General features: G+C 44.9%; 1 protein-coding gene across 2 annotated transcripts in view; it reads right to left on the bottom strand.

The window, feature by feature from the left end:
* The window catches only part of EFTUD2 (elongation factor Tu GTP binding domain containing 2), a 51091-nt gene that overhangs the window by 23551 nt on the left and 2392 nt on the right, over positions 1-25148 (bottom strand). The window contains exons 2-10 of one of the 2 annotated variants that reach the window (XM_030800653.1): positions 22388-22496; positions 14067-14232; positions 11639-11717; positions 10026-10101; positions 9469-9534; positions 8062-8097; positions 6924-7014; positions 5958-6040; positions 2359-2525 (exon numbers count right to left, since the gene is read on the bottom strand). In XM_030800653.1, the coding sequence (XP_030656513.1) occupies positions 2359-2525; positions 5958-6040; positions 6924-7014; positions 8062-8097; positions 9469-9534; positions 10026-10101; positions 11639-11717; positions 14067-14232; positions 22388-22492 (869 nt within the window). In that variant the 5' untranslated portion in view covers positions 22493-22496. The remainder of the gene's footprint in view (positions 1-2358; positions 2526-5957; positions 6041-6923; positions 7015-8061; positions 8098-9468; positions 9535-10025; positions 10102-11638; positions 11718-14066; positions 14233-22387; positions 22497-25148) is intronic. The other variant, XM_030800654.1, reaches the window with a different exon arrangement.

The following is a 25148-nucleotide window of genomic DNA, read 5'->3' as shown; positions in this document are numbered from 1 at the left end:
TTTTTAGTAGAGATGGGGTTTCACCGTGTTAGCCAGGATGGTCTCGATCTCCTGACTTCGTGATCCGCCCGCCTCGGCCTCCCAAAGTGCTGAGATTACAGGCATGAGCCACCGCGCCCGGCCTTTTTTTGTTTGTTTAAGAGACAGGATCTCACTCTGTCACCCACATTGGAGTACAACAGCACAATCATAGCTCACTATAACCCTGAACTCCTTGGCTCAAGTGATCCTCTTGCCTCTGCCTCCTGAGTAGCTAAGACTACAAACACATGCCAGCACACCAAGCTAATTTTAAAATTATTTTTTGTGGCCAGGCGCGGTGGCTCACGCTTGTAATCCCAGCACTTTGGGAGGCCGAGGCGGGCGGATCACGAGATCAGGAGATCGAGACCACGGTGAAACCCCATCTCTACTAAAAATACAAAAAAATTAGCCGGGCGTGGTGGTGGGCGCCTGTAGTCCCAGCTACTCGGAGAGGCTGAGGCAGGAGAATGGCGTGAACCCAGGAGGCAGAGCTTGCAGTGAGCCGAGATTGCGCCACTGCACTCCAGCCTGGGCGACAGAGTGAGACTCCGTCTCAAAAAAAAAAAAAAAAAAAAAAAAAAAAATTATTTTTTGTAGACACAGAGTCTAGCTATGTTGCCCAGGCTGGCCTTGAACTCCTAGCCTCAAGGGATCCTCCCGCCTTGACCTCTCAAAGTGCTGGGATTACAGGCATAAGCTATCACGCTTGGGCTTTTTATTAAAATATATTTGTCATTTCATCCTTTGGACTCATGATGTCACACTGGGCTCTAGTCATTCTCAGTCCTTGCAGAGATGGGGTGAAGACACTCCTTTTGAAAAATAGTGCTACACACTGGGAAGGCTCCTGAAGGTAACCGTCTCTAGCCACACAGGTTCCATCCCCAATCCTCAAATGGAGAGGCATTCTTTCAGTTGGAGAGGCATTCTTTCAGTAGGACGGCCCCCTCACAGGCCCATTTGAGGGGCTGCAGGAAGTCATCTAGCACATCTTTCAGCCTGTAGTAAGACTGTCTTTAAGATATATTTAACCTCTCTTTCAGAGGCCCTTTGATATTATATTCTAAGGTATCATAACCATCACTCATATGTATTAATGCAAGCCCTAAATCCATCTTGTTGAGAAGCAGGTATATCCACAGAAACACAGCAAACAATTCTTAATTTATTTAGACTGTGTTAATTATAAGATAATAGCAGCTAACATTATTCAGCACATCAGCTGCTACATTGCAAGCACTGTGCTGTGTTCCATCAAATATCTATTTAATTTCTTATAACATCCCTGGTAAGTTATTATGTTAACTTATACTATAAATGCCTAATAATATTTGCCATTATTGCTATTAGGCAAATATTATTCCTTTTTTACCAAAGCAGAAAATGAATTTAAGTAATCTGCCCAACTTTACATGGTTGGTATGTGGTGAAGATGAGGCTGATTCTAGAGCCCAGGCTGGGTGCAGTGGCTCAAATCTGTAATGCTAGCACTTTGGAAGGCCAAGGTGGAAGAACCGCTTGAGGCCAGTTTAAGACCAGCCTGGGCAACATAGCAAGACTCCATCTCTACAAAAAATAAATAAATAAATAATAAAAATTAAAATTAAAAAAAAAAACTGGCCAGGGGTGGTGGTTCACGCCTGTAATCCCAGCACTTTGGGAGGCCGAGGTGGGCGGATCACGAGCTCAGAAGATCGAGACCATCCTGGCTAACACAGTGAAACCCTGTCTCTACTAAAAATACAAAAAATTAGCCGGGCGTGGTGGTGGGTGCCTACAGTCCCAGCTACTTGGGAGGCTGAAGCAGGAGAATGGCATGAACCCAGGAGGCGGAGCTTGCAGTGAGCCGAGATCATGCCACTGCACTCCAGCCTGGGCGACAGAGCGAGACTCCGTCTCAAAATAAATAAATAAATAAATAAATAAAATATATAGCCAGGTATGGTGGCACATGCCTGTGGTCCCAGCTATCAGGAGACTGAGGTGGGAGGATTGCTTGAGCCCAGAAGTTCGAGGCTGCAGTGAGCTGTGATTGTAACACTGCACTCTAGCTTGGGTAACAGACAGCCTATCTCTAAAAAGAGAAGAAATTAAATACAGCCCAAGAATTGATCATAATAGTAAAATGAAGATGTGTTAAGCATCACGAGTGGTTAAGACACAGAGGTAATAGTATGGAGTCAACCCCTGCAGAGTCCCAGGACGTGCCTCTAGTTTTGCCCAACAAATTCATCAACACATACTTAGAAATAAATCAGACTTGTTCCCAGAGGTATTCAGGGTTAAAACCCAGAGTCTCCGAGGACAGGAAATCCACTCCCAGGGGTTTTCTACCTTATTAATCCATTGACCTCATCCACAATGTGGCGCAGCTTGTAATACGCATCAGTTGGAGGCAGCTTCAGCTCCAGGATCAGCCGGTCAATCTTGTTGATGCACACAGTGACCGCCAGCCTCTCCTGCACCGCATGCTTGATCAGCCGCTCTGTGTTCAGCATCACCTGAGAAAAACAAGGCTCAGAAGGTGGTAAGAAGAACAAGGAGGGCAGAAAGTTCAAAGCAGAACCAAAGAAGGCACTATTTCAAACCATGAAGCCTGGGGAGAAAAAAAGACCTGGCGAAATATTACTGGGTGGAAGCAGAGAGCATCCTGCCCGAAGATAGACACAAGAACTTTAAGAGGGCACCTTGCAGGATTGAGAAATGAATAAACCCACGAACAATGATGTTGGGAGCCAGGTTTCTCAGTGCTAGAGAAGGAATTAAGAAGGCTGGGAAGAGCCGGTGGTGCTGAAATGGAATTGGGGGTATTAGGATTAATGCATGATTTTTAATATATGTGTGTAGAAATAGTTATAGATATGTGCGAGTGTACATAACCTAGCTGTGCTCAGTGAGAGGGCCTAGAAGCAATGTACCCCAGTAGCAATGAGCACATCCAAACCTTTGTTTCTAAATACTAATCCCCACTGGCTGGGCACGGTGGCTCATGCCTGTAATCCCAGCACTTTGGGAGGCCGAGGCGGGCGGATCACGAGGTCAGGAGATCGAGACCATTCTGGCTAACACGGTGAAACCCCGTTTTGACTAAAAATACAAAAAAATTAGCGGGGCGTGGTGGCGGGCGCCTGTAGTCCCAGCTACTTGGGAGGCTGAGGCAGGAGAATGGCGTGAACCTGGGAGGCGGAGCTTGCAGTGAGCCAAGATCACGCCACTGCACTCCAGCCTGGGCGACAGAGCGAGACTCCATCTCAAAAAAAAAAAAAAAAAATACTAGCCCCCACTATAAGCCAGAGCTTCTAGGCTAGGTGCAGTCACTCACATCTGTAATCCCAGCATTTTGGGAGGCCAAGGCAGGAGGATTGCTTGAAGCCAGAAGTTCAAGACCATCCCAGGCAACAGAGAGAGACTTCATCTCTCAAAAAAATATTTAAAAATAAGCTGGGCATGGTGGCACATATCTGTAGTCCCAGCTATTTGGGAGGCTGAAGTGGGAGAATCACTTGAGCCCAGGAGCTCGAGGCTGCTGTGAGGTATAATTCTACCATTGCACTCCAGCCTGGGCCAGAGGGCAAGATGCCATCTCTTTGAAGGAAAAAAAAAAGGCAGAGCTCCTTGAAGAAATGGCTGAGTTCAGGACTGGGACAAGGAAAGATACGTCTAGAACATCTTTTTGTGCTTGAAAGTAAGGAAGTGCTCAAAAAACGATGAGATGTGAAAAGGATGATGGAATCAGCCTGAAGGAGCTCTCAGTAGCCACATCTGGGATGACAGCACTAGAGCATCGGAATGCATAAGGACAGTAACAGATTACAATTCACTGAATAAAATGCAAACCCAAACATCCATAGTGATAATAAGCAAATGGGGGAGAAACAAAAGCACTTCTTTACAACATAATTCCAACCAATAGGCCAGGCGCGGTGGCTCGTGCCTGTAATCCCAGCACTTTGGGAGGCCGAGGCAGGTGGACTGCTTGAGGTCAGGAGTTCAAGACCAGCCTGACCGACATGGTGAAACCCCATTTCTACAAAAAATACAAAAATTAGCCAGGTGTGGTGGCAGGCGCCTATAGTCCCAGCTGCCTGGGAGGCTGAGGCAGGAGAATCACTTGAACCTGGGAGGCAGAGGTTGCAGTGAGCCAAGATTGCACCACTGCACTCCAGCCTGGGTGAAAGAGCAAGACTCCATCTCAAAAAACAAAACAAAACAACAACAACAAAAAACAACAATGGCCGGAAGCGGTGGCTCATGCCTGTATCTCCACACTTTGGGAGGCCAAGGTGGGCAGATCACCTGAGGTCAGCAGTTTGAGACCAGCCTGGCCAACATGGTGAAACCCTGTCTCTACTAAAAATACAAAAATTAGCCAGGTGTGGTGGCATGCACCTGTAATCTCAGCTACTTGGGAGGCTGAGATAGGAGAATCGCTTGAACCCAAAAGGTAGAGGTTGCGGTAAACCGAGATCGCACCACTTCACTCCAGCCTGGGCAACAGAGCAAGACTCCATCTCAAAACCAAAACAAAACAGAAGGAATAAGAAGAGTTAGAAGACTCATTATTTGCAACTATTGTAGAAATAAGCCAAGAATCATCAATGGATGACAAAACTAGTAGATAAAGTTTGATAAGGAGAAGAATAACCAGATTCTAATAACCAGAGCCTAATCACGAAGAAGTATTAGACAAACCCAAATTGAAAGACATTCTACAAAATAAGTGCCCTGTACTTTTCAAAAGTGTCAATGTCATAAAAGACCAAGAGAGGCTAAAGAACAGCTTCAATTCAGAGAGACTTGAAAATCATGAAAACTAAATGCTATGCATCACTCTGGATTAGGGGAAAAAATTCTATAACGGAAACTGTTGGTATGATTAGTAAAACTGAATAAGGTCTGTAGAAAAAGATCTGTACAACAGGACTGTATCAATGTCAAATTTTCTGATTTTGGCAACTACTGTGGTTATGTAGGTGAATGTCCTTATTCTTAGAAAATACATTCTGAAATATTTTACTTTCAAACGGTTCAAGGGGAAAATATACACACCTGTCTCTCTGTGTGTGTCTGAACGTGTACAGAGACAGAATTACGAAGTAAACGAGAGTGGGTTCTTTGAACAATTCTTGCAACTTTTCAGTTTGCTGTTATTCCAAAATGAAGTCAGTTTAAAAAAAGACAATTCTGGCTCCCTCTGCTGGCTGTCTCACCAATGATAACACGAATAAGGTTAGCCAAAGTGTTCCATTTCTCAATTGAGGAATACAGAAGACACCCTGGTCTTTTAACTCCAACCTCTTGGAAAAATGCAACTAATATGAAAAATCCACTTGCAAGAACATACACTCCTCCCTTCCTTTTATTTACATTTGTCATTTTATCTTTGTGTTTTCTGAATAGCAATGAGTCTTATCATTTTGAGCTTCACTGAGCAGGCAGCAAGGGCACCCACATTGATAATTTTTTTTCTTCTTGTTTTGAGAGAATGTCTCACTCTAGCACCCAGGCTGGAGTGAAGCGGCGCAATCTCGGCTCACTGCAACCTCCAACTCCCAGGCTCAAGTGATTCTCCTGCTTCAGCCTAATGAGTAGCTGGGATTACAGGCATGGGTCACCACACCTGGCTAATTTTTGTATTTTTGGTAGAGACGGGGTTTCGCCATGTTGGCCAGGCTGGTCTCGAACTCCTCACCTCAGGTGATCCACCCACCTCAGCCTCCCAAAGTGCTGGGATTACAGGTGCGAGCCACCACACCTGGTGAGAATTAATTTTGAACTTCATTTGCTGCTTTAATTTTAGAGCAAATTTGAGCCTTAATCCCAGAGAGTTTCAAGTTCTCTGGCTCCCAGCTCACTCAGTGCTCTGGGTATTGTTGGGGGGTGGGGGCAAACATAACAGGTGGATGAGATTCTGGGAGCTGAGTCTGACTCACCCCCTCAGCAGCATCAATGAAAAGGACCACTCCATCTGAGATGCGCAAGCCAGCTGTGACCTCATCAGAGAAATTCACATGTCCTGAAAAGCAAATGCTAAGTAAGTCATCAGCTGGTGAAGGATAAAGCACAATTAACTGGTAGGGTGAACTGAGGGGGCACTTCAAAGCCGTGCACCTCCGAATATCCCCTTTCCCTGGTAAAAATATCCCCCATTAGAGTCATATCCTTGCATTAAGCTTTTCTACGAGAGGCTCCCTACATAAAAAGAGGGAAGTACCCAGGAGGGCATGAGTCCACACACACACACCAGCTTAGCCTAATCAGCAGTAAGCAGAGTTCTGTGGGACTCAAGACAATCTGGAGGCAGGAGAAAGGGCAAAGGAGGGCCTGGGGCACAGTGTGCTGTTCGAGGAAGGCAGTTCCTGGCGAGGTGCTATGGGGGCAGGGGCTGAGAGATATCAGGACACTGGGCATCAGATGGTGCCAAGAAGGCAAATCAGCCAAAACCTAAAACCTTCCAGTTTTTAAAAACTCTGCCCCAGTTCGTCCTTTCCATAGGAGGAAGAGTCAGCCAAGGTGCGCTGCTCCCAAGGTCATCAGTATGTTCGCCAGTCTCCTTCAAAAGACTGAGAGTACTCAAGGCCAGGGACTGGCTGTGACTCACCTTTAGCTCCCCAGCAGATAGCATGGGGCCTGACAGGCTGAAATGAATAAATGAATACAATTCCCTAACATTTTTAAATATTCGAAAGAGTAAAGACATGAATAGGAGGCCTGGAGTATGATGCTTGCTAAATTAACAAGTCAGAAACAAAGGAGAGGGTCAAAATGGAAAATGGGTTCAATGAAGGTGAGGGAATATAAAAACAAAGATGCACTGCTCTGTTCTGCTCTGGAAAGTGAGAGGACACACGCAAAACCAAGACAAAGTTCTAATAATCAAAAGCCGAAGGATGTCCTACCTGGAGTGTCCATGATATTGAACAGATAAGATTTTCCTTTGGTGTCTGGCAAGACCACTGTCACAGGAGTGCTTTTGATGCCTACACCTCTCTGAAAGGAACAAAGAGTGGTCAAGACCTCTTCCTATGCAAGAGAGGTTCATTTTGTTTTTGGGGCTCCCCAATTGCTAGTAAATTACACTGATGACTCTCCTTACAGTGGGTGATTTTTATCTAGGCCTCTAGCCAGCATGACCTTGAAGATAAAATATCTTGTTGTTAGACAGCATTTTTGGGGGGCTTGCTTCAAATATGAAAAGATGAAAATGAATTACTGCAAACAAAACAGTATTAAGCCTTATCAGAGAATCCAGGGTCCTAGAATCTCATCCTCTTTATACATTTAGAAACAAAAACAATAGCCGAGCACCTTGGAAGTAAAAAGAAACAATCTGGGGTATTTTAGTTTTTTTTTGAAAAAAAGAAATATAAAAGCTATGACAGGAATAAACATTTTTTTAAAACTCCAGTCAAACAAATATATAAATACATTATAAAATAATAACAGCTAACATTAATTGCCTATCTATCTTTACCAATTCCAAGTGCCTTTAGTTAACCATACTTATTTATACTTAAAACTTCCATTAGGAAAAAGGGACAGAAATAAGAGGGGGGAAGAGAAGGGGTCAGAGAGTAGAGAGAAAGATCCGGATGGAAAGACAAAAAGAGAAACACAAAGATATAGGAACCCATTTTCAAAGAGAAGCTACTCCTAGAAAGAGGTCATCATATGGATGGAGTCATCCTGTGGATTTTAAAGGATGATGTCATTTTAAAAAAATCACGTTGAGCTTCTGCATAACTTACAGCACAAATGCAGACATCGCCTCTTAGTATTTCCCCTATATTAGGCCAAATTTAATCTAGTCAAGAAAAGGAGGGTTCCCCTCCTAACCTACAGCTTGCCTACCCAGTTCTTTTTCAAGTTATAACCCTGGAGTAACTGGGGGAAGAAGGAGATGGGATGTGAGAAGTGGAGAGAGAGGAGTAGGGTATGAACTAAAATGCTATCATAAAGGCTCTTCCACATTCCCTACAAAACTATTACTGGTGGGTCTGGTGTAGGCGACAATCAGATTCCCCAAGGCATGCTTACCTCTTGCTCTGTGAAGAGGATGTCAGTATAGCACAGCTGAAAAAAAATTAACTGTTGTTACCACCTGAGTTCAGACTCCTCTCCCACAAACGAGCCATCAATCACTTTCCCTCACCACCTCCCAGCTCAAGGGTTTCTTTGAGATTAAAGAGAGAGAGAGAGCAGGGTGTCCCCACAACAATTCCAGACAATGAGACCAGTGCCCTCCCAGCTGGAAATGCTCCTGGGTGTGTGGAGGGATTTTTTTATTTTTACTTTTTTGGAAACAGAGTTTCACTCTTGTTGCCCAGGCTGGAGTGCAATGGCGCAATCTCGGCTCACTGCAACCTCCTTTGCCTCCCAGGTTCAAGAGATTCTCCTGCCTCAGCAGAGATTGCACACATGTGCCACCATGCTCAGCTAATTTTGTATTTTCAGTAGACACAGGGTTTCACCATGTTGGTCAGACTGGTCTCGAACTCCTGACCTCATGTGATCCCCCGCCCCTCCCCGCGGCTCAGCCTCCCAAAGTGCTCGGATTACAGGTGTGAGCCACCACACCTGGCTGGGTTTTTCCTTTTGGTTTTGACTTTGTCTTTTTTTTTGAGACGGAGTCTCACTGGGTTGCCCAGGCTAGAGTGTGGTGGCGTAATATTGGCTCACTGCAACCTCCGCCTCCCAGGTTCAAGCGATTCTCCTGCCTCAGCCCCTCGAGTAGCTGGGAATACAGGTTCACACCACCGTGCCCACCCAGCTACATTTTGCATTTTTAGTAGAGACAGAGTTTCGCCATGTTGGCCAGGCTGGTCTCAAACTCCTGACCTCAAGTGATCCTCCTGTCCTGGCCTCCCAAAGTACTGGGATTATAGGCATGAGCCACTGCTCTTTTTGAGTTGGGGGAGGTCACTAAAGACCAGGTATAGCTGAGAGCTAATTTATATCAAATGCACAGAATTCTTAGTGTGGTAAAGGGAGACACATGTCAACCTTAATGCCAGAGTGTTAAAACAATCAATCTGGCAGGGTTTGAACATTTATTGCACTGAGACTTGCAGACACAGTTGGCCTTGTTCACAGGCATTTAAATTTACCATGAAAACCAGGTACAATTGTACCATATTTATAGAGCAGGCTATTAATACTATGACAGGAAAGAATAGACTATAAAAGTCAGGATATATCATAACAGAGGAGGGATCCCAAGTGCAAAATGGATCATCCAAAAATACTGCAGCTCAATATTCTCTATGCTCCTGAGAAAGTTGAAATTATTTTCTTACAGCCTATTAATAGAGATCACAATTATAAAGCTGCACTTTGGAGGCGTCATTATTTACAGAGAACAGGAAGGGTGAAGGAAGGAGGAGAGAGACATCTCTATTTGTTCTGAATGGTTCATCCTAAACCCTCAACAGAAGTTCTACTTACATCTTGGTCATAGCGCTTTCTGATTTCCGGGTGAGTCTGCTCAATTAAACAATCTACAAAACATGTCTAAAAGGGAAGAAACAGTTAACATCTGCCAACCACAGAGGAAAATTTACTGTGCCCTTCCCCCAGCTCCCAATACACCACATAATTTAGGGATAAGGAGAGAAAAAGGAGAGCAAGGAGGGTTATGGGACAGCAAAGAATTAACACTGAAGCCACAGGATTCTTTTCAAATAAAAGATGAAGTCTTTCTTAGACAGGCATCCCTCAGGAAATGAAAACTTATAAAAATCAGAGTAAGGCTCAGTTTCCCATCTTCTGTCCAGATGTAGACACAAGGCTCAGGCATGCAAGTGGCTTAGGAACAGGCTCCATCTGCTGCTTGGGAAAAGCCAGAATTTCACAGTATGACTTCGTTAACAGGCATTCAGCACTCCTAGTCAGGAGGTTGAGCCTTGTGACCTCAAACCTCAACCGCTGTGACTCTAAGGGCTAAAACATGAGCAGGCACAAAAGAGAAATCCTGTTCCAAGTAGCTGAAAGTTCTGTCTTACCTTGCCATGGTGCAGATGTCCACAAAGGGTCACATTTCTGATGAGCTCTGAGTTATCCATCAGATCCGCCAAGAAACTGAAAGGACAAAGGAAAAGAGAAAAGAGACATTGGCAAACGTTTCCAAATGAGGAGTGGTGTAAAGGTGTTTCAGGTATTTTTGGCCAGGAACAACTTTCATACCAACTGGAGAGTGCTCAGGCAGATGTGAATGTCTATACTTACATAGCTCTGGCTTTGGGAATGCAAGACACTTATCCAAGAGGTAACACAATCTGTGAATGGACTATCACGGGGATTTCAATAGTAAACCAGCAAGACTAAAAAAGGAAGAAGAGGCTGGGTATGGTGGCTCATGCCTGTGATCCCAGCACTTTGGGAGGCCGAGATGGGTGGATCACCTGAGGTCAGGAGTTCAAGACCAGCCTGACCAACATGGTGAAACCCTGTCTCTACTAAAAATACAAAAATTGGGCCGGGAGCAGTGGCTCATGCCTGTAATTCCAACACTTTGGGAGGCCGAGGCCACCAAGACCAGCTAATTTTTGCATTTTCAGCAGAGACGGGGTTTCACCATGTTGGTCAGGCGGGTCTCGAACTCCTGACCTCAGGTGATCCACCTGCCCCAGCCTCCCAAAGTGCTGGGATTACAAGCATGAGCCACCACACCCAGCCAGGACTTCCAACATGGTGAAACCCCATCTCTACTAACAATACAAAAATTAGCTGAACGTGGTGGCACGCGCCTGTAATCCCAGCTACTCGGGAGGCTGAGGCAGGAGAATCACTTGAACCTGGAAGGTGGAAGTTGTAGAGAGCTGAGATCACGCCACTGTACTCCAGCCTGGGCAACAGAGTGAGACTCCGTATCGGAAAAAAAAAAAGAGAGAGAGAGAGCACCTAAATGATCCTACACATATATCTACCTATTTACCTGCTTTTGCTCTCCTTTTCAAAATAAAGAGTTGAGGGCCGGGCATGGTAGCTCACGCCTGTAATCTCAGCACTTTGGGAAACTAAGGCAGGAGAATAATTTGAGCCCAGGAGTTTGAGACCAGCTTGGGCAACATAGTGAAACTACAAAAAAAACACAAAAATTAGCCAGGCGTGATGGTGTGTTCCTGTAGTCCCAGCTGCTCAGGAGGCTGAGGCAGACACACCTATTGAGCCTGGGAGGTCAAGGCTGCAATGAGCCGTGATTGTGCCACTGCACTCCAGCCTGAGCAACAAAACAAGACCTTGTCTCAAAACAACAACAACAAAAACAAAATAAAGAGCTAATATATTCCTAAAATACTCAGCAGTCTTACTGAGTCCAAACAGGCTCTGGTGGACCCAACAGTGATAACTGTAATACCCAGATCTGTCTTAAAGGCTGGCTTTTAACATCAAACTAAAGATCTGGAAGAGGAAACAGCTAACATTTGGATGAACACCAAGAGAAAAGTTAAGATTGAGCCCAAATATCCCAGCAGCCACACAAGCTGAAGGAGAATTTGAGAGCTATGTACGGCCACAATTTACTGGCTATTTCAGCCACAAGCCACCTCCTATCTCTACAAAAACATGAACCCACAGCATTCCTGCAGAGAAGCTGAGAAACCTTGTAACTTACTCCATCTCATACACTGTAACAGGTAATGTCTGCTCCATCAGAGTGAATTTCTTAGTTTTCACTGGCTTAATAATAGGTTCTAGAAGAAAAAAAAAAAAAGGTAGTGATGTGTAGGTGGGCATAAAACATAAAAATACAGAGCACTATTCCATTAGATTGACCTTTCAGAATGTATGATGTATGACATCAATTTATTTTACTCTCAAGGATCACTCATATGTTGAGAAAGTTTTGGAAATGCTGTTTGGCATGAGACAGTGAAGGACCTTGAATTGTGGAAAGAGGAGTCTGGGCTTCATTTTGAGGGACAGTGGGAGGGAGGGAGAGGGAATGGATGTAGGTTGAGGTCAATGTCAGTTCAAGATCTTTCTTTGCATTTATAAGATGCAATTACTTTCCAAAAGATCAATGAAAACTTTTTTTTTAGGAGACAAGGTTTCACCCTGTTACCCAGGCTGAAGCGTACAAATGGCGCGATCAAGTGATCCTGCCGCCTCAGTCTCCCGAGTTGCTGGGAGGCATCCACCACCATGCCCAGCTAATTTTTGTACTTTTTTGTAGAAATGGGGTTTCACCATGTTGCCCAGGTTGGTCTCGAACTGCTGGGCTCAAGCGATCCTCCCGGTCTGGCCTCCCAAAGTACTGGGATTATAGGCATGAGCCACCACTTCCAGCCTATGAAAACTATTAAATGGACAATAAGGCTGGTTGCAGTGGCTCACGCCTGTAATCCCAGCTCTTTGGGAGAACAGGGCAGGCAGATCACTTGAGGTCAGGAGTTCAAGACCAGCCTGGCCAACATGGTGAAACCCTGTTTCTACTAAAAATACAAAAATTAGCCAGGCCTGGTGGCAGGTGCCTATAATCCCAGCTACTAGGGAGGCTGAGGCAGGAGAATTGCTTGAACCAGGGAGGCGGAGGTTGCAGTGAGCCAAGATTGTGCCACCGCAATCTAGCATGGGCGACAGAGCAAGACTTCGTCTCAAAAAAAGAAAAAGGAATGAACAATACATATTATGAGAACTGGTTAAAAGGGTTGGAGTTATTTGGATGGAAAAACATATCAGCCCACAGGGTAAATAAACTTAACGACAGTCTTCATGCACTTAAACTGATATCAGGTAAATAAGAAATAACTCTTACTTGCTTAGAAACTAGTTAAGAGCTTTACTGAATATTAAAAGAGTATTAACTCTTTTTTTTCCATTTTTTTATTAATTTTTTTTTGCACACAAAACAATAAACACTTTCTAAAAATACATACAAACAAAAAGATGCATATCAAACACATTAGGAAGGTTGCACATGGGAAGACGGGGAATAGAAATGGGGGGTGGGGATTAAAGAAAATAAACGAGAGAGGGCCTTTGTATGGATCAATGATAATAACTCAATCCTCTATTTGACAAAGAAGAAGGAGAAGGAAGAGGAAGAAAAAGAAAGTGGGATAAAGGATCAGAAAGGGAGGAAAATAGAAAAAATTAGAGTATGACTCCAGGGTAGACCTGTTTTGTTGTTGCTGGGTTGGTTGGTTGGTTTGTCTGTTGTATTTTTTATATGTTTTGCCATGTTGGCCAGGCTGGTCTCGAACTCCTAGCCTCAAGTGATCAACCCGCCTCGGCCTCCTACAGTGCTGGGACTATAGGCGTGAGCCACCACGTCCAGCCTCCACATTGCGTCTGGCCTCCGTGGTAGACCTCCCAGACGGGGCAGACGGGCAGAGGCACTCCCCACATCCCAGATGGGGCGGCCGGGCAGAGGCGCTCCTCACTTCCCAGACGGGGCAGCCGGGCAGAGGCGCTCCTCACATCCCAGACGATGGGCCGCCAGGCAGAGGGGCTCCTCACTTCCCAGATGGGGCGGCCGGGCAGAGGCACTCCTCACTTCCTAGGCAGGCGGCTGGGAGGCGGAGGCTGCAGTGAGCCGAGACCACGCCCCCGCACTCCAGCCCGGGCAACACCGAGCACCGAGTGAGCGAGACTCCGTCTGCAGTCCCAGCACCTCGGGAGGCCGAGGCGGGCAGACCACTCGAGGTCAGGAGCAGGAGACCAGCGTGGCCAACATGGCGAAACCGCGCCTCCAGCCAAAGGACAAAAACCAGGCAGGGGTGGTGGTGCGCGCCCGCAATCCCAGGCAGGCCGCAGGCGGAGGCAGGAGAATCCTGGGAGCCGGAGGCAGGGAGTCTGCAGTGAGCTGACTATACTCCAGCCTGGGCCACAGAGGGAAAAGAAAGAAAGAAAGAAAGAAAGGAAGGGAGGGAGGGAGGGAGGAAGGATTAACTAAATCTTAAGCCAGAAACAGTACCTGAAGGTAGTAAAGAAAAACTGATCAATTCATTCACTGAACTTTTAAGGTTTGCTGAGAGCTATGAAATGAAGTTTCCAGGTTTCAATTTCACCTCCTCACAGCCCAGCTCCTCCTGACATACCTGTGAGAGGCTGAGTGTCTTCCTCTTGAACTATGGTCTCCACCTCAGGGCCGTACACCTCCTCAGCTGTTGGGTAGTACTTCTTGTCCTCATGCAGAACCACCTCCATCCCGGGGTGGTCATCGTCATGATCTCCTATGTCATCGTCATCGTCATCATCATCCATCTGAAAGCAAGAGGGAGAAGGAGAATCGAAGAGGCACACGCTTTTCCTGTATGATGTCTGACTACCTCCATGAGTGAGAGCACTGACTGTACATGCTGGCCAGCTTCTTATTCTGAGTTCTATGCCAGTGGGGCAGGTTCCACTCCTTTGAGACCCTTCACAAAGAGAAGACTCTAAGCCGAGGCCATGGACAGTGCTCCTGGTTCAAACTTACCCCTTCCTGAATGTGGGCCACTGGTCACAGTGGGTTGATACTGGAGAAAATCACAGCACAGCCCTTTACAGGGAAAAAAGCAACTTTCTCCAAAGGCAGAAACCAAAAGCCAGAGGTAAAAACTGGAGATAAGCCCATACCTTTAAAATTTTCACTTATATCCACAGAATTGTTTTTGGAAAATAACTTTGTGAAGATAATAACAGGTGCTGGCAAGGATGTGGAGAAACTGAAACCTCACACACTGCTGATGGGAAAAAGGTGCAGCTGCTTTGGAAAATAGTTTGGTAGTTCCTCAAAATGTTCAACACAGGTTACATATGACCCAGCAAGTCCACTCCTAAGTATATACCCAAGACAAATGAAAAGTTACGGCCACACAAAAACTTAGAAATCAATGTTCATAGTGGCATTATTTATAATAGCCAAAAAGTGGGAACAACCAAATGTCGATCAACTGATGACTGGATAAATGAAATGTGGTACATCCATACAAAAGATTATTTGGCAACAAAAACAAACAAAATACCTATACTTGCTATAGGTATATACATGCTACAACATAGATGAGCCTTGAAAACATGATGCTGAGTAAAGAGGCCAGAAGGCCAGACTGAAAAAGCTGCATATTATTCCATTTATATGAAAATATTCAGAATAGGCAAATCTATATAGACAGAAAGCAGATTGCCCAGGGCTGGCAGGGTAGGTGTGGGTGGGAGGGCAATGGTTAAGGGGTGTGGAGTTTTTTTCTGAGATAATGAAAATGTTCTAAAATTGATTGTGACGACAGTTGCATGACTCTGTGAATACCCTAAAAGCCATTAAATTGTACACTTTACAATTAAATAACTTCAAATCTACCTCCTTACAAATTAACCCATAGTCATATGCAACATTAACGAAGCCACTCTCGCTTCTGCTAAAAAGTCTTCCAAATAATCTAAGGTGACCACCAGATCACCTTTTATGTCCTAAAACACTTACTGAGCACTTAATATGTGCTAAGCACTGTTCCAGGTGTTAGTAAGAAAGCAATGAAGGAAAAAGAGGTGGTACTGAAGCAAAAAATCTGCAGACAGAGAATAAGCTCTACAGGTACCTGGGGAAGAGCATTCTAGTCGGCTGATGAAACAGTGAATGCAAAGGCCCAGAGCCAAGAGCATGTGGCAACTTTGAGGTTTAGCAAGGAAGCCAATATGGTGAGAATGGAGCGAAGGATGGGGGAACAGGAAGCTGCAATCACACGGGAGGCAAATAGACAGGATCTTCTGGACCACTCTAAGAATTTGGACTTTACTTTTACTCTAGAGCAAAAGTAGGGGGGCAGGTGCCATTAGCATCCAGTGGGTAGAGGCCATGGATGCTGCTAAACAGCCTACAACACACAGAGTCCTCACAGAAAGAATTATATGGCCCCAATGTCAATGGTGCTGAGATGAAGAAACTCTGCACCAGGGGTTTGGAGCAGAGAAGTGATATGATCAGACTTCTGTTTTAAAAGAACCACTCCAGCCCCTATGCTGAGAATACACTAGAAGCAAGGAGATTAGTTAGGGGGCTACTGCAGTAATTCAGGAAAGAAATAACAGTGGTGGTGGCTTGGAGTAGACAGGGTAGGAACTGGGAAGGTGGTGAGGACAGGCTGAATTCTGGATACATTACAAAGGTAGAGTCAAAACTGTTTTCTAATGAATTGAAAGGAGGTGTGAGAAAAAAGAGAAGCAGCAAGGTTTTTGATCTGAGCATCGGAAAACAGCCTTGCCTTTACTGAGATGAGGAAGAAAGACTGTAAGAGCAGGTTGGGGGAGCAGGGCGGGGAAAGCTCAGTACTTATGTGTGAGATAACGCCAGGCTTGAGATTCCCTGTTAGACATTAAGTAGAGATGCCATGTAGGAAGGTGGACATACAAACTTGACATTCAAGGGGAAAGTCCAGATTGGAGATACAAATCTGAGTCGTCATGAATAAAGTTATTTGATAGACTGGATGAGATCCCCAGAGGAGTGAGTGTAGACAGAGAAGAGGTCTGAGGAATGGAGCCCCGGGCCTGCTGACATTTGGAGGTCAGGGAGATAATGAGGAAGCAGCAGCAAAGACTGAGAAGGGATGGTCAGTGCGGAGGAAAACCAGGGGTTCTCTGAAAGCCAAAGGAAGAGAGTATTTTAAAGAGGAGGGAATGATCGGCTGGGACAGACGGATGCAGGCAGGTCATGTGGGCTGAGGGCTGGGAACCGACCTTGGGATTTAGCAAGGCAGAGGTCAGTGGTGACCTTGACAAAAGCAGTCTGTGTAATGCGAGAGGCAAAAGGATGGAACTGGGTTTGAAGGAAAATGAGAGGAGAGGATCTGGAGACAGCAACTATGATCAACTAATTCGGGATGTGCTGCGTTGGAAAGCAGGGAAAATCTGGAGGTAAATGAAGGGAGATATGGGGTCAAGAGAGAGTTTTAGGATGAAATGACATTTTATCTGTGTATGCTGATGGGGATGATCTGGTAGACAGGGAAAACTGATGGCACAGGAGAGAGAGGGCAAAATTGCCAAAGGTCTTGAGTGGTGAGAAGGGATGGGATTAGTTTCTAGTAGTCAGAAACGTGAACAAATCATTTGTAAGAACGGAAGGGAAGGCGTCGTATATTGAGTACAGATGTAGGCAGGTGGGTAGAGGGACTGCTGAGTGCTTGTTTTCCTTCACACAAATTCCAGCATGCCAACCTCTTCCTTAAGAACACAAAACCTTCCAGTGGTGAGACCGGCTACCTCCTACCATCTTACACTCTACTTCTACTAAAGTGGCCTAAGATTACATTATTTCTTTTGGCAGCCACATATATCCTGCTGGTGGTGGCTCCAAATAGCTATCAAGCCAGTTTTCTCCTGCCCCATATTGCTGAATATATTATCAATCTAACTGCAGGATTTTATATAATAATTTCTGACTGCCTGTAGTTATCTCTACCTGAGTCTACAGTAGCTCAACAAGTCTAAAATAAAACTAAACAAAATATTCTTTTATCATTGCTTTTTTTAATTTTTAATTTTTTTATTTTTTTGAGATGGAGTTTCACTCTTGTTTGCCCAGGCTGGAGTGCAGTGGTGCAATCTCAGCTCACTGCAACCTCCGCCTCCTGGGTTCAAGAGATTCTCCTGCCTTAGCCTCTGGAGTAGCTGGGACTACAGGCGCATGCCACCATGCCCAGCTAATTTTCGTATTTTTAATAGAGACAGGGTTTCATCATGTTGGCCAGACTGGTCTCGAACTCTTGACCTCAGGTCATCTGCCCACCTCAGCCTCTCAAAGCGCTGGGATTACAGGCATGAGCCAACGCGCCCAGCCTTAGAATGGACATCTTTCTTTCCTGTCTCCATTACCAAAATCTATGCATCTCTACTGTTATATACCTCAATATAATTAAAAAAAATCTGTCCAGGTGCGGTGGCTCATACCTGTAATCCCGGCACTTTGAGAGGCTGAGGCGGGCAGATCACCTTAAGGTTGGGAGTTCAAGACCAGTCTGACCAACACGGAGAAACCCCATCTCTACTAAAAATACAAAACTAGACGGGCATGGTGGCACATGCCTGTAATCCCAGCTACTCGGGAGGCTGAGGCAGGAGAATCGCTTGAACCCGGGAGGTGGAGGTTACAGTGAGCCGAGATTGCGCCATTGCACTCCAGCCTGGGCAACAAGAGCGAAACTCCGTCTCAAAAAATAACAATAATAATAAATCTATGCATCTTGTGGATTAGGAGGCTATAACCCTCATTCTGCTGGAAAGAGGGTAGACCAGTACAGCCATTTTAAAGGGCAATCCGACAGTACTTAGTATAAACATATTAACTAAGTATAAATGCAATAAGCATATATAGATAGAGATACATATAATATCCTACAACCAGCAACTCTGCTCTTGGGAATATAACCCAAAGAAATTTTTCCACATTGCATAAAGGGACACATCTGAGAATGTACACTGGATTATTAATTACGGTGAGGGAAGGCTGGTGACAGGTAACCTGGGTGTCTATCACTAAGAGAGGGATGTCACCAGGGCCAACTGAGTAGCAGTCAGTTGCCACAGACTAGATGTACACACAGCAACAGGGAGAAACCCTAAAATGCACCACTCATCATGATGCTGAGTGGGAAAAGAAACAGAACAACGTAGACAATGATACCACTTACTTAAAATACACACACATTATGCAACTCATAGAAAATGAAACATACATAAATTACAAACAACTGTGGTGGCATGTATGGGAATAAGATAAATGGGAATTAACGAATTAATAAAATAACAGCAGAGCTCTGCACAGCAATGACACTGAGGAGTAAGAATTAAAGAGTATGAGTGACTCAACTGTCTGTACTGAGGTAAAAACCTTCATAGGGTCTCACTCTGTTGCCCACACTGGAGTGCAGTGGCATGACCATAGCTCACCACTACCTCAAACTCCTGGGCTCAAGCCATCCTCCCGCCTCAGTCTCCTGAGTAGCTGTCACTACTGGCATGTACCACCATGCTTGGCTAATTTTTAAATTTTTTGTAGAAATGGGGTCTCACTACATTGCCCAGGCTGGTCTCAAACTCCTGGGTTCAAGTGATCCTCCTGCCTTGACTTTCCAAAGTGCTGGGATTATAGGTGTGAGCCACTAAGTGTTTAGCCCATTATTCTTTATTTTTAAAATTTTTTTGTTAATAGCTTTATAGAGATATAATTCACATTCCATACAATCTATCTAAGTGCATAATTCAATAGTTTTTAGTATATTCATAGAATTGTGCAACCATCACCATGATCAATTTTATATGATTTTCATCACCCTAAAAAGAAACTCTGTTACTTACCAATTCCACCTGCCCTCACTCCCAACAAAAAAATCCTGCCTCAGCCTCCCGAGTAGCTGGGATTACGGACACGCACCAGCACACCAAACTAATTTTTTGTATTTTTAGTAGAGACAGGGTTTCACACCATGTTGGCCAGGTTGGTCTCGAACTCCTGACCTCAAGCGATCTGCCCGCTTCAGCCTCCCAAAGTGCTGGGATTACATGTGTGAGCCACCACGCCTGGCCTATTACTGGGCTTTTAGTCCCGAATTCAGGTATGTTGGGATCACTTTGAATTTAGATTCTGTTATCCAATATTAGTTTTATGTCATGTGCAAATTAGATAAACCTCTGTTCTCTATCTTTACCCAAGTCACTGATAAATAGGCTGAATGACGGGGCACAATGGTTCACCTCTGTAATCTCAGCATTTTGGGAGGCCAAGGTGGGCAGATTGCTTGAGCCCAGGAGTTCAAGACCAGCCTGAGCAACATAGCGAAACCTTGTCTCTATTTAAATATTTTTTTTTTAAGTTGAAAAGGACAAGACCAAACACAGATGCCTAGGACATGTCACAAGAGCTCTGCTGGTGACCCATTAATCAAAAATCTTTGTGTCCCACTGTTCGACCAGCTGTGACCTCCTCTAATCATATTATGATGCAGCCCATGTTCTTTTCACTAGGACATCAAGAGTTACAGAGGTTAACTGGGGAAGAAGAGTAAATGGAATGAGGACAAAGGAAACCTTTCTATCAACATGGTTTGAATGAGAATGTATTCGTGAATTACCTATATAATTAAAGAAAAACACACCGTAAAATCTTTTTTTTTTTTTTTGAGATGGAGTCTCGCTGTGTCACCCAGGCTGGAGAGCAGTGGCTCGATCTCAGCTCACTGCAACCTCCACCTCCCGGGTTCAAGCAATTCTCCTGCCTCAGCCTCCTGAGTAGCTGGGATTACAGGCATGTACCATCACGTCCAGCTAATTTTTGTATTTTAGTAGAGATGGGGTTTCACCATGTTGGCCAGGCTGGTCTCAAACTCCTGGGCTCAAGCGCCTCAGCCTCCCAAAATGCTGGAATTACAGGCGTAAGCCACCACATCTGGCTGTAAAGCTTATTTTCAAAAAGAAAAAAAAAAGCTGGTTTATAAGACATCGATAAAAAACTTCAAATGTCTTGCCCAAATCAAGATACATCACGTTGGCCGGGCACGGTGGCTCACGCTTGTAATCCCAGCACTCTGGGAGGCCGAGACGGGCGGATCATGAGGTCAGGAGATCGAGACCACGGTGAAACCCTGTCTCTACTAAAAATACAAAAAAAATTAGCCAGGCCTGGTGGCGGGCGCCTGTAGTCCCAGCTACTCGGAGAGGCTGAGGCAGGAGAATGGCGTGAACCCAGGAGGCGGAGCTTGCAGTGAGCCGAGATCGCGCCACTGCACTCCAGCCTGGGTGACAGAGCGAGACTCCGTCTCAAAAAAAAAAAAAAAAAAAAAAAAAAAAAAAAAAAATAGCCGGGCGTGGTGGCTGGCGCCTGTAGTCCCAGCTACTCGGAGAGGCTGAGGCAGCAGAATGGCGTGAACCCGGGAGGCGGAGCTTGCAGTGAGCCGAGATTGCGCCACTGCACTCCAGCCTGGGCGACAGAGCGAGACTCCATCTCAAAAAAAAAAAAAAAAAAAAAGATACATCACGTCCATAGCATGCCCCTGACCTGTGTCTCAACCTAGTAATCCTATCAAGAGAAAATTATTTTTATAAAACTCATGCTAGCTTCCTAAGTATTCAACAGTCATTCTTTTTTTTTTGAGACTGAGTTTCACTCTTGTTGCCCAGACTGGACTACAGTGGCATGATCTTGGCTCACTGCAACCTCCGCCTCCTGTGTTCAAGTGATTTTCCTGCCTCAGCCTCCCAAGTAGCTGGGACTACAGGCATGTGCCAACAAGCCCGGCTAATTTTTATATTTTTAGTAGAGACAAGGTTTCACCGTATTGGTCAGGTTAGTCTTGAACTCCTGACCTCATGATCTGCCTGCCTTGGCCTCCCAAAGTGCTGGGATTACAGGTGTGAGCCACCGCGTCCGGCCCCTTTCTATTGCTTTTACGCATCTCTGAAAATCTGAGCTTGTAAGGGAGCTCCCAGTGCAGCTGCAGCTGGAAGAGTTGAGTATCTTTTCCAAGTGGGAATTATTCATGACTGTTAAAAGACACTTCAGGGAAATGGAAGAACTACTGATCAACTAGAGCTCAGATTACAAAACCATCTCATCAATGAAACTACATATTCCCTTTTGGAACCTTAGTAGCTAAGCTTTGCTGGAGCAGTATGAGATCTCACTAAGTCATGTTATAAAAAGGACAATCTCAAGACACGTACCCAGGGTATTACTGGAACACAGAGGATTCAAAATTTCATTGCTTTTTAAAAAAAGGTGGGGGAGCGGGGGGCAGGCATGGTGGCTCATGCCTATAATCCCAGCTCTTTGGGAGGCCGAGGCAGGTGGATCGCTTGAAGTCAGGACTTCAAGACCAGCCTGGACAACACAGTGAAACCCCGTCTCTACTAAAAATACAAAAAAAATTAGCCGGGCATGATGGCACACACCTGTAATCCCAGCTACTCAGGAGGCTGAAGCATTGAGAATCGCTTGGATCTGGGAGGCGGAGACTGCAGTGAGCCAAGATGGTGCCACTGTGCTCCTGCCTGGGCAACACGGTGAGACTGTCTCAAAAAAAAAAAAAAAAAAAAAAAAAAAAAAAAAAAAAAAAAGAGGGGGCTGGGCATGGTGGCTCATGCCTGTAATCCTAGCACTTTGGGAAGCCAAGGCAGGTGGATTGCTCGAGCTCAGGAGTTCGAGACCAGCCTGGGCAACATTTTGTCTCTACGAAAAATAAAAAAAATTAGCTGGGCATGGTGGTGCATGCCTGTAGTCCCAGCTACTCGGGAGGCCAAGGTGGGAGGATCACTTAAGCCCGGGAGGTGGAGGTTGCAGTGAGCTGAGATTGCACCACTGCACTCCAACCTGGCAACAGAGTGAGACCTTGTCTTAAATAAAATAAATAAGAGCGAGATGAAAAGAGCAATATATTTGCTTTACCTCATCAAGATCTTTGGTCTCTCTACCCAATTCATCATCATCTTCATCAGAATCAAGCTCTGGTCCAATATAATTCCCAAACTCATCATATAAGTCGGTATCCATGATGCTAAAATTCAAGGAGAGAAGAATTAGATTCTGGCAAGGTAATCAAGGCCTCCATGTGGTGGCCCCACCTGTCTAGTCTTAAGTCTTATGGTTGGCCATACCCCTTTCACATGCCTCCTCTCCAGTGACATCAACCTACTGAATGCTCCTCCCAGAGCCCAGTACTTTCCCCAAGTCTCTGCCCTACTTGTCTCTATTTATGTAGTCGTCCCTCCACTTTTTTTTGGGGGGGGGGGTTTAAGGAGCAGAGAGTTGAATAGGCAAGAAGGAAGAAGACAGAAGGAAGAAGCTCCACCGTACAGAGATGGGGCGTCAGGAGGGCGCTCCAAAGCCGAAAGAGGAGAGCCCCCTCTCTCCACTTTTTTAATACTAAATTTAATTTTAAAATAACTTAGTATCAAAAAATGGCAAGAACAGTACAAATAACTTACTTTTTCCTAAATTATTTGAAAGTGAGCTGTTGACACAATGGCTCATCACCTCCTAATACTTTAGTGTAAGGGTGGGCAAACTCTGGCCTGTGGCCAAATTTGGCCCCTCCAGCTGTTTTTAAATGGCCCTCAAGCTAAGAATGCTTTTTCACATTTTTAAATTGTCAGGGAAAAAGTCAAAAGAAAAATATTTCATGATACATGAAAATTAATTATAAGGAATTCAAATGTCAGTGTCTATTTAAAAAGTTTCATTAGGAGGCCGGACGCGGTGGCGCATGCCTGTAATACCAACACTTTGGGAGGCCGAGGCAGGCAGATCACCTGAGGTCAGGAGTTCGAGACCAGCCTCGCCAACATGGCAAAATTCCGTCTCTACTAAAAATACAAAAATTAGCTGGGTATGGTGGTGCACACCTGTAATCCCAGCTACTCAGGAGGCTGATGTAGGAGAATCCCTTGAACCCAGGGGGTGGAGGTTGCAGTGAGGCGAGATGGGGCCACTGCACTCCAGCCTGGGAGACAGAACAAGACTCCATCTCAAAAAAAAAAAAAAAAAAGTTTCACTGGAAAACAGCCATGCATATTCATTTACATCATCTACAGTTGCCTTCACACTGTAATAGCAGAGTTGAGTAGTTGGGACTGAAACCATATGGCTCACAAAGCCTAAAATATTATCCAGTCCTTAATAGAAAAAGTTTGCCAACCTCTCCCTCACCATGTGTGATTCCTACAAACAAGAACATTCTCCTACATAACCACAATACAACCATCAAAATCAGAAAATTAATATTCACACATTACTACCACCTACTTTACAGATCCCATTCAAGTTTCACAGATTGTTCCAATAATACCTTACATGCCTAAGGATCCAATCCAGGATCACGTTTGCATTTGGTTGTCATGTCTCTAGTCTCTTTGGATCTACAATCTTCAGTCTTTGGATCTACAATCTTCAGTCTTTCCTTCCAAGGACTGTCGTGACATCCTTAAGGATGTCCCTTGATTTGAGGTTGTCTGATGTTACCTTATGATAATATTCAGGTTATGCGTTTTGGGCAGGAATATCACAGAAGTGATGCTGTGTTCTTTTCAATGCATTTCCTATCAGGTGATACATGGTTTCAATTTGCCCCATTAGTGGTAACGTTAACTTTGATCACTTCATTAAGGTGATGTTTGCCAGGCCTCTCCATTGTAAAGTTACTCATTTTCCCTTTGTAATTAAGTAGTGTTTTGTGGGTTTTCTCCACTTCAATTACTGAAATTCTATTCAAAGAAACAGTTCAAATGCCACCACCTCCTTCAAGCTTTCCTAGCTCCTCAATTTCTCATTCCTCTATCCTACTAGAGCTTTTTGCACCTTTATCAGTATTTAATTTTGTCTTAAATAGTAGTTAATTGGCTGGGCGCAGTGGCTCATGCCTGTAATCCCAGCACTTTGGGAGGCCAAGGTGGGCGGATCATGAGGTCAGGAGACAGAGACCATCCTGGCTAACACAGTGAAACCCCGTCTCTACCAAAAATACAAAAAATTAGCCAGGTGTGGTGGCACACACCTCTAGTCCCAGCTACTCAGGAGGCTGAGGCAGGTGAATCACTTGAATCCAGGAGGCAGAGGTTGCAGTGAGCTGAGATCGCACCACTGCACTTCAGCCTGGCCAACAGAGCGAGACTCCATCTCAAAAAAAATAAATAAAATAAATAAACAAATAGTAGTTACTAATTACCATCACCAACTATAGTTTATAAGCGATAACAGACTAGAGCATCAGGGCTCTGGAGTTGGAAGACTTAGATTCAAATCCTAACTTTGTCACGAACAACTATGTAACTTCAGGTAAGTTACTTCATCTCTTCGAACCTGATTCCTATTCTTCAACTGGAAAATGGAATTAATAATCTTCACTGAATAAATGGTTATGAGGATTAAATAAAACACCCTGTGTAAAGAATTTACCAGAGTCCAGCTGGGCGTCGTGGCTCACGCCTGTAATCCCAGCACTTTGGGAGGCTGAGGTGGGTGGATCACGAGGTCAGGAGATCGAGATCATCCTGGCTAACACAGTGAAACCCTGTCTCTACTAAAAATACAAAAAATTAGCCGAGCATGGTGGTGGGCACCTGTAGTCCCAGCTACTCGGGAGGCTGAGGCAGGAGAATGGCACGAACCCGGGAGGCGGAGCTTGCAGTGAGCCGAGATAGCGAGTGAGACT

Source organism: Nomascus leucogenys, chromosome 19 (genome assembly GCF_006542625.1).
Source record: "Nomascus leucogenys isolate Asia chromosome 19, Asia_NLE_v1, whole genome shotgun sequence".
Taxonomy (NCBI): Eukaryota; Metazoa; Chordata; class Mammalia; order Primates; family Hylobatidae; genus Nomascus; species Nomascus leucogenys.
Note: the sequence above shows the minus strand (reverse complement) of the source record. Positions and strands in the feature narration are given on the sequence as shown.